Here is a 10,730-nt window from a genome sequence, read left to right as displayed (position 1 = left end):
CGGACACTGATTTGGGTAGGACTGGAATAATACAACACCGTATACCCACTGGAGAGGCACGACCAATAAAACAGCCAACCAGAAGAATACCAGTGCATATGCAAGAGGAAGTTGACTCTCAAATTGATCAAATGTTAGAAAATGACATTATACAGCCGTCAACGAGTCCATGGGCAAGTGGTGTAGTTTTGGTTAAGAAAAAGGACGGTTCAAGGCGATTTTGTATAGACTATAGGCGTCTGAATGACATTACAATGAAGGACGCGTATCCACTGCCTAGAATAGATGAGTCTTTGGATCAACTGTCTGGTTCTGTCTATTTTTCTTGTTTGGACCTTAGTTCTGGCTACTGGCAGGTTGAAATGGCCAAGGAAGATAAGCCAAAAACTGCATTCTCGACACGTAGGGGACTATATGAATTCAATTTTATGCCATTCGGTTTATGTAATGCGCCAGCGACATTTGAGCGTCTCATTGAATGCGTATTAGCTGGACTGCATTGGCAAATTTGCTTAGTGTACTTAGATGACATTATTGTTACTGGGAAAACTTTTGAAGAAATGACACAAAATCTTGAAGCCATTTTCAAACGATTTGAAGGGGCTGGATTAAAATTGAAGCCAAGAAAATGTCAACTATTCAGGAAACAAGTGGAGTTCCTAGGTCATGTCATAAATGAAGCCGGGGTATCAACGGATCCGAAGAAAATTGAGTGTGTCAAGCAGTGGCCAACTCCGGAGAACGTAACAGAGGTACGATCTTTCTTAGGACTCTGTAGTTACTATCGGAGATTCATTGAGGGATATTCAAATGTTGCAAAACCACTTTATCAGCTGACAGAGAAAGGAAGAAGGTTTGAGTGGTCATCAGATTGTGAGAAAGCATTTGAAATGTTGAAAAATAAGTTGACTAGTGCACCTTTGCTAGCTCACCCAGTGTTTTCAGTTCCGTTTACACTGGATACGGACGCAAGTAACTTTGCCATTGGTGCCGTTCTCTCTCAAAAACAAGATGGAATAGAAAGAGTTGTGGCTTATGCAAGTCGAACCTTGTCAAAATCCGAGAGAAAATACTGCGTGACACGGAAGGAAATGCTAGCCCTAGTATTCTTTGTAAAGTATTTTAGGCATTACCTTTACGGCAGGAAATTCCTTCTCAGGACTGACCATGGATCTCTGAGGTGGTTGTTGAGTTTTAAAAATCCTGAAGGACAAGTTGCACGATGGTTGGAGGTTTTGTCAGCATATGATATAACTATTGAACGCAGACAAGGTAGAAAACATGGTAATGCAGACGGCTTGAGTAGAATACCATGTCGACAGTGTGGCATAAGCGACGAAGAAAAGCAGATTGATGCAAAGGAAACTGCAAAACCGGTAGAAGTTCACCGAGTGGCTGACGTACATCAGGGAGATACATCTTGGGACCTACAAAAACAACAACAGGAGGATCCAGATATTAAAACGGCTATGGGATGGGTTGTTAACGACAACAGACCAGCTAACAAGGAAATTGCATCAGGAAGTTATTGTCTGAAGTCGTTGTGGAACCAATTCGATTCTCTTGAGATTGATGATGGAATTTTAGTGAGAAGATGGATTAATAATGATACAAAAGAAATCGTCAAACAAGCAATTGTACCAAGCAAATGCAGAAGAAATGGTCTAAAATGTGCACATGATATCAAAGCAAGTGGTCATTTGGGAATAAGGAAAACATTAGCCAAAATTAAAAGAAAATTTTATTGGTCTGGCATACGAAATGACGTACGTATTTACATCGCTGGTTGTGAAGTCTGTTCCAGGAGAAAAGGTCCTAATAGAATTAAACGAGCTCCAATGCAGGTAGTTCGAAGTGGTTACCCAATGGAACGGATAGCCATTGACATATTGGGTGAGTTGCCAAAAACCGATCGGGGAAATCGCTACATAGTTGTGATATCGGATTATTTCACGAAGTGGACTGAAAGTTTTCCAATGCGGGATATGGAAGCCGCTACAGTTGCAAAGATTCTGATTGAGGAAGTTATTACCCGATTTGGTATCCCGTCCCAAATTCATTCGGATCAAGGAAGACAGTTTGAGAGTAAACTGTTTCAAGAGATGTGCGAGCTTTTACAAATAAACAAGACACGGACAACTCCATATCATCCTCAATCAGACGGTATGGTTGAGCGTTTTAACCGCACATTAACAACAATGCTGAGCGCATATGTCAATGAACACCACAACAACTGGGATGAACAGATTCAGTATGTCATGATGGCATATAGAAGCGCAGAGCATGAAACGACTGGGATGAGCCCAAACATGTTAATGTTAGGTAGAGAAGTTTGCACGCCCTTGGACATCGTTTTTGAAATGCCGTCAGATATCAAAGCAATACCTGACAATGAATGGGTATGGGAGCTGAAAGAAAGGTTAGAAGTAGCGCACGAAATGGTTAGACAAAATACTGGTGCATCAATACAACGACAAAAGCAGATTCATGACCGCAATATATCTTATGAAACATTTTCCGTAGGGGATCAAGTATACGTATATTTTCCTGTAAAGAAGGTTGGGACATCATCAAAATTTACCTCTTTTTGGAAAGGGCCATATACTGTTTTAAGGAAAATGTCCGTAGTGCTCTATGAAATCAATTGTGGTAGAAAGGGAATAGGGCAGGTTATACATTGTGATCGAATACGAAAATCTAAGAGTCAGGCATTAGATAGGGAAAATGATAATGTAGAGGTACATAACGAAGTAAGAGATGATCAAATGGTAGAATCTGATAATATCGATGATGAACATGATGTAGATTTAAATACTGATGATAGTTTTGATGTTCATGTCAGAAAACGTAGGAAACCTGTATGGGCTCAAGATTATGTATTTTCTTGTTCCAGGTCTGAGATGGCCAAGACAAAGGTAACGGCGCGGAAGTCGATGCAGCCTATATGCCCGCAATGTAAAAAGAGTGTACCACCCGACGAGAAGTTTGAGCAGCATCTTATCAAATGTACTGAAGAGAAAGAAAAGCTCATGTTAGCTCAACAGGCAAGTTGTGATGAATGTGGAAAAATCTTTAAAAGATTTTCATTCATGATGAAGCATAAGCAGATGGTGCATGCTACTGAGAAAGGTGATACAGTTAAGGATAAAGTTGAGCCTGGGTGTAGTGAAATTGACATTGAGAAGTCGGAAGCTGTTGATGAAGGATGGGATCGTGATCCTGATATTGAACTTGATTATAGTGATGAAGAAGAAAAGTGTGTTGAAAAGATGGATGTTGAAAATGATGATGATTTTGTAGAGGATACAATTAGTAAGAAGAAAGATCTCGCCGAGGAAAGTATTGCGGAGAAATGTACTGAGAATGAAGGAATGAAAGAAGTAAATGTTGATATGGCTATAGGCAGAGTAACGCGCAAACCCACTAAACCTTTACTTCCAGGGGTCAGAAAACGATGTGTGAGCGAAGTCAACGCGACCAAGAATGTCGAGTCCAATGTTAAAAGGAGGATTACGGTAACCGAGGACACTAGTCGGATTGAACAGAGTGACAGTAAAGTCAAAGGACATTGTCCTGTATCAACACCATTACCCCGAAAGATTGGTTTTAGTTTTCTGAGGTGTGTACAGGATGGAAAACAACGTCAGGAAATGACTATCCGAGAAAATGAGGACGTCAGTTTGGAGGCGAAGATTGTATGCCCCGAGAAGAAGACGATTTCCAAGCAGACATATTGTCTTGGAGATTATGTTGCTGATGGGTTAATCAAACCTGACAATATCATAATAGAAGTTTCTGAGGACGGGATGCTTCAAGTGAGCTTTGAAACTGAAAAATGAGTGTATTAAACATTATTGAAACCTTTGCGAACTGTTAAATTTTGAAGTAGATTTTTGTTTTTGTATGTGTATCAATGCTACAGCAGGAAGCTGAGGAGAAAGTTTATTTGTTAACAGCATCAAACTCATTTTTTTTTTTTTTTGCCATGTTGTTATTGTCGTTTTTGTAAATTTCATTAAAATGTGTTAAGCTTAGATTTGTTTGGATTGTTCGGTTCAAGTACACGTAAAATAGGTTTATCCCCGCGAGACGCGTGGTAATCGGAGGCGTGGGTAATGTAGCGAATTTGGGCCGAGCGATACGTTGTTAAACTGTTGTCTGCCGCTTTTACAGTAAGGCGTAGGATTTTGCTATTGTACACTTTCACTTTCATTTTGAATAGTTAGGAAACCCGCTATATTTCAATTATCTTAAAAGTTATTATTTCATTGGCAAAATACGTTTCGGAAGAATAGGAGGCGTAAGGAAATAGTAAGTAGTCATAAACAAATAGTATTTGGATTGCTTATATATTTGTTATGCACTCAATGCTAAACTTTTAATATGGGGTATGAAATTAGTTTAGAGAGTGAATTTCTCAATAAAAACAACAGCTAATAATACAACTTGATCGTAAATTGAAATAAGATGGTTGAATAATAATAATCATGATGCGAACAGCGATTTATTATAATAATGTTGTTTTCTGAAAATATGAAAATATAAGGCGTAACCCCCTATGAAAAAGACTTTACGTTGAAAATGGACTATTCCAACTGGTTAGGACCGTCCAATGTGGTCACGTGATATCGTGGGTATAAATACAGCAAACCAGCGGGTTTTATTCATTCTTGTGCTGGCTTCTGCGAGAGCAACAACTTGATAAGACAAGGTGTACTATATTTATTGTCTCTAATAGGGGTTAAACACTATTTGTCCTAGCGGCAAATATACATGTTAATTCCCTAGGGGTTTATACCGAACTATCTATATTAATATAGATATAAGTATGGTATAAACTGTGAACCAGAGAGAGTATTAAATAGAAAAGCGCCTCCTTAACAATAGAAGTAATGAAAGTAAACTCAAAAGTCCTTACCATACATTGACATAATACTATTAAGTACAGTTTTTAAGTGAAAAGCTAGGGATATAGGAAAAGTTAGATAATTTAATATGTGCGTCTATGAAAACTGTAAATATTCCAATCTTTGTTGATTTATCATTGATTGAACGATAATTATTTTCACGATCCAATCATTTTAAATAATCATTAGTGCAAATTATTTTGGCAAAGTAGCCAAAGAGGAAAATCTTATATATAACCATTTGAAAGTTAGCCCCGGCACGTTACACTTATATTTAGTATATTTTTGTATATTCTCTTTCTGCACATACAACCGGTTAAAAGTGATACTAAAATAATGGCCAACCACCGGTCATTCAAAATTCAAGTGTTTTTCTATTGCCTATCGCCAGTATCGGATACATTGCTATTTTTGTATTGTCGCGTATCACATTAAATACATATAGTGTGAAATTGCGCGTACATACTTCCTTAGTAGTAACGCTACTGTATCTCGTATCGACCGTTATCATGCGAGAGTTTGAAAAATTAAAATGGCGACCTCTCGTCGCTCACTTACTGAGCAAAATTCTCCATCACTTAATGACCCAGGTCGGGAATTATTTGAAGCTTGTCGGAATGGCGATTTAAACAAAGTAAAGAAACTTGTTAATCAGCATAATGTTAATTCCAAAGACACTGCGGGAAGAAAATCCTCGCCACTTCATTTTGCTGCTGGTAAGTTTGTTTTGTTTTTTTCTACGGTTCGGTGACCACGAATGCAAGTGATAATTGTTTGAGTATTTCTAAACTAAGCGCTTTATTGTATAGGTTGAAGAATAGCGTAACAGTTAATTGTGAAATTGCCTGCCAGGTTGTCAATTGCTGTAACAGTCTGGTTAGATTTGACCAATTGGGCATTATTGATTATCATTTTAATCATATATACTCATAACTGTTACCAACAACCTTTACACGATAAGATTTTATGAGCTCCGAAGATAGATCGTGACGAAACAAGTTTAGACGAAGAGGGGTTTAAAAAGGGCACAAGTCCTTATACAGAACCCAAAATCATCCTACAGGTATCCTACAGGTATTATGGCCATGGCAATTTTGACAGATTATCTCATTCTCAGCCTCCAAGACTAGCATTTACCACTGTTTTTTATATATTGTAATATTTTTTTTGGACACTGTATCAAACTTAAGAGATGTACAAGTGGTTTAAATTCTCAATATTAAACAAAAATTAACTTTAATTTTATTTGTTTAATCGGCACCAACACATACAAACCACAGGCATCTGGATCATTGTTTGTCTCTTAAATTTTGTTTAAAACCATTTTGGGTACATACAATGAGATAGACAACACATCTGAAGATATTTAGTGTCTTTCATATACAAAAAAGAAACAAGGTATGTAACTCAAATTTACCCGATTTCACAGTAGAGTCCAGTTTTATGCAAATTTCTCAACCAACATAAAAACAATCCATTTTTAAATAAGTGACATGGAAAGAAGAGTCAATTACCTTTAAAATGGTGTGCGATATGTTGGTATATCTATAATGTCTTTAGACAAACAAGCATAATTCAATGTCCAATTCTCGTGTTTTTCTTTAGTCGGAAAGAGTACAGCAAATTCAAATCTTCAATTTTCCCCGTGTAAACAGTACTAATGACAGTCCATTTCAAGTTATTTAACGTTTCAGTGTACAGATAAATTAATTCCATTTCTTAATATCACCATAAGACTAACACCACGGTTTAAGAAACAACCGTATCAGTCTTCAAATTAAATCCCTTAATAATATATAAAAAATTGAGGTTGGTAAAGTATTTATAACATATATTGAAGTAAAAACCAAACAAAAAATTGTATATCAGGCATATTTCGATAACGATCTTGTGTATTTCGATAATTATCATCATATTTCGGTAATCTAGCGTACACAACAATGATATATGTCTTGACATTTTGAGAACATTCACGCATATGATAAGACTTATACAAATGCCGTAATAGTCCCGACTTGCCTTCTGACTGACAGTCAACCGTTGCAACCGTTGCAACCGTTGCAATAGTCCCGACATGCCTTCTGAATGACAGTGAACTGTTGCAATCGCATGTATTGTCAAAACTGATGATTGTTTTGATAAGGCTTGTCGCTGTGCGGATGAAAGCATGTCAGCATAATTAATGCGTGTCGGTAATTAGCTTTGCCAGTGGAAGGCATGTCGGGTAAAGTGCAAACAAACAACCATACGGTATTACCATCGCAATAGTTTGTTCTATTGATGTTTTTCTAATGACAGACAGCGGGTGTTTTTCACACCTTCACACATTTGAAAAGATTTGATAGTGACAATAATGCTACTTTGCGTTATGCACATTCCTTTATTAATTTTTTAAAACAGTAACATACAACAAAATGATTTGTAAAATATCGAAACATTAAAATCATGAACAACGATTAATTGATATTAACCTCCTTTCCCAATTTTCCTTTGCCATTATAACTCAATCCAGTTAAAGTACTGACTCACATCGAGTTTTGTGAGTAGGGTCTCTTATGTAAAAAAGTAAACACTCGTGTTTGTTTTCAATTTATTTCTCAATAAATCATTTTAAAGTAAACATTCAATATATTTCTGTGTGTGTTAACTTGCGTGATTTTACCTATGTCAGTTGTTCTCAGGGATGATAAAATTCCGGATTGATCCGGAATTCCGGATTTAAGGCCTCACGGATCGATTTTGAGATATATGTAAATCCGTTGAGTTTTTTTCTAGGGAGGGAGGGGTACAGGGAGCGATTCGAGCTCTGTTCAAACAATATGGGTATGAAAGGTGAGTTTTCCGGAAGTGTAAAGCCGGAAATTAGCGAACCTATTTACGTCTTGCCAATCGAGCTATATGATTGGTTAAGATAGCATCGGGTGATTACGGAAATTACTGATCGGACTAGAAGACAGTATCCGGATATGACAGACGACGAAGACGAATAAACGAGTATTGGAAAAACACGACCACCACCAACTTCTAAAAACATCGATTCGTCGATTTAAAGGTATATTTGCTATTTTTTTTAAGAGAAATTCCCGAAACGTTTCTTTTAAAGTTAATAGAATGTGTTAAAACTGAGAATGTCTTTTGCGCAAGTAGCAATATTTCGGACATCCCGATTCGGACTTTTAAAATAAACGATTTTTATTTAACAATTTTTATTTGGCCGATTGAAGTTTACGATTTAAACCGTTTCTTTATAGTTCTCATAATGTTTAAAGCATTGTTCTCAATAAGAAGTGACTGTTGACCATAATGGAAGGTACAAATAAAAATTGGGTTGGTTAAAATTTAAAGAAAATATTAATTAATATTTTGTAGTAGTAATATATATTAAGTAGGAGCAGTCAGTTTATTTTCTATTTGAGACAGTTTAACAAATCTTCTTGATGACCCAGTTTGAGTGAGATTTAATTTCTATAGTTGTAATTTGTATTTCCAGGTATGTTGATGGTTCCAAAAGTCAGGGATGAACAGACACCTCAGCCAGTGCATCCGGTTGTTCCTGTCAACGACCGACAATTCAATGCAGAAGCCATGATTCTTGGATTTATGGCTGAACATGACCTACCATACTCCATGGCACCACATGTAGTGAGTTTTACTTAAGACACTTGCCAAAGATCTATACAAAAGCTCTCAGCGAATTAAAACTTCAAAGGTGTACAGCTTCATATAAGATGACTCAACAAACACAAACAATGAGAAAACTGCTGCAGCTATTTTTGTGCTATAGAGAAAGAAATAGTGTTGAGACATTTGTCCTCCTTAAAAATCACAAGGGCTGATTCTGAATCAATTTTCAAGGAATTTGAAAGCCTGTTTGAGAGACTTAAAATGCCGTGGGACAATCTAGTGTGTGTGCTACTGGACACATGTAACAACATGAGAGGAAAAATCTGGCTTGGAGACCAGAATACGTCAACTTGTCCCTCACCTTATAGACTTTGATGGTGACACAGCCCACCATGTCCACAACGGTTACCCTGCCAAAGCATTTATAGTCCCATTTGGATATTACTTGGAATAGTATATATAATATTTAATAATAATATTTTATTTTCATCAAATGTGCAGATAATGGAATAAATACTCTTATGATATATAAAAATTGAATACATAACACTTTTACAATAAACATTTGCAAGCTTGATAATTGATATGTTGTTCATTATTATTTATCAAATATCCCACAGTGTAGACTATTCATACACAGGCATTTGATCATAGCCAGTTGAGTTTTATGGGAAGTGGACAACTGAACCAAAATGTCTTATGCCTGTGACTTCAGGTAAAAAAGTAAATTTAACTTTGTTCAAAGACAAAAGTGTTAAACTTTACTGCTCAGATTCCTGATAATTGTTCTGATTGCGGAAGTCTCCTGTTGGATATAATTATATCTACCAAACCGAAAGGTGTACTCCTTGAACACTATTTTAAGGCAAAAAAGGGTATTAGAAACCCTGAAATACTGAACGCTTCCCCTTGTCCCCCCACCAGGGCTTTGCCCTGGACCCATCGGGGCCTTTAGCGGCCCCCTGAACCCCACGCAGACATTTTCAGGATTGGCAACTTGGCCCTGTTATCATCCCTGTGTTCTCTTCGGTGACGCAGTACATATACTTTCTATTATCGCGATTTTCCCTGGTCCGATATTTTCGACCTGAAAATGGACTTGGAAAAAAAACAGATGAAATTCTAATAGCATAGAAATGACGCAGGCAATTTTTAAGACGAGAATTGGGGGTAAAAAGTGTGTCCTATGCATGATATAATACGGTAAGTACTAGGCTTAATCATTAGGAATTTCAACTTTCGCAGGTGTTTAAACGTCAGCCCACTGCGACTCACCCGATATATTATCTAAGATTTTGAGTTGACAATGTGTTAGCCAATGAGGTTGTATTCTAAGTTCAACGGTACAAACAACATTTTTTCTCACCATTTTTGGGGCTTCTTATTGGTAAAAATGTGGCATGTTTAAGATTCCACCAACGCTTCCTAGTCTTCCCGATATTGTAGGCACGTTTGAAGTTTAAGCCTGTCTGAAAAAATATTTGCCTGTCCGAACAAACATGACACTGAAGCTGAAGCATATTGAGTACTGACGATTTTGATTGTGCCTTGTTGCAAACCAAGAACTAATGAAAACAGTTGTATAGATTGCCATTACAGATGTATCATATTTACTCATTTCAGTTTTTTTTTGTACTTTGGGAATATGACCTTGACCCATGAGATTGGGAATTTTGCCGGTCAAAAACTTAGATAAACCCTTATTTAGGTTAAGAACTTTCATTTGTAGTTATTGTAATTAATACCGCTTGAATTGTTATCTAAATAAAATAGTGGTAAAAGCAGTGCTCCAGCCAGGATTTGAAAAGGGCAGGGTGGAGTTTTGAAAAGGGCAAGCTACATGAGTCGTGTAGAGGTTGGGGTGGTTGTGGGGGGGGGGTCCACCCCTGTCACAAGGTGTTTGTTTTTTTGTGGGGTGGTTGGGGGGTTGGGGGGTCTCCCCCTAGAATTTGTTTTGTTTTAATACTCAATTTAAATCATTTTCCATGATTTTCAGACTTATACAAAATGGTGCTGTTGTTTTTTCTCAAAATTTAGAAGGGTGTGAAAATTTGTCTTTTTGTCTGTGGTAGTATGATTGTACATGTTTGGCATCTTCTTTAGTGCAATGTCACATATTTCTTTTAAAAGTTTGTAAGATGAAGACAAAAACAAACACAGTTAAACATCAAATAAATAGATACACACAACAAAAATAAA

At 36.9% G+C, this 10,730-nt stretch overlaps 1 protein-coding gene across 1 annotated transcript in view; it reads left to right on the top strand.

Moving 5' to 3' along the window:
- Positions 1-5,426: 5,426 nt before the first annotated feature.
- LOC128211419 (poly [ADP-ribose] polymerase tankyrase-1-like) overlaps positions 5,427-10,730 on the top strand; it is a 52,899-nt gene continuing 47,595 nt past the window's right edge. The window contains exon 1 of the mRNA XM_052916193.1: positions 5,427-5,623. Within this exon, the coding sequence (XP_052772153.1) occupies positions 5,440-5,623 (184 nt within the window). The 5' untranslated portion in view covers positions 5,427-5,439. The remainder of the gene's footprint in view (positions 5,624-10,730) is intronic.

Source organism: Mya arenaria, chromosome 12 (genome assembly GCF_026914265.1).
Source record: "Mya arenaria isolate MELC-2E11 chromosome 12, ASM2691426v1".
NCBI lineage: Eukaryota > Metazoa > Mollusca > Bivalvia > Myida > Myidae > Mya > Mya arenaria.
The sequence above is the reverse complement of the archived record's forward strand: the minus strand, read 5'-3'. Positions and strand labels throughout refer to the sequence as shown.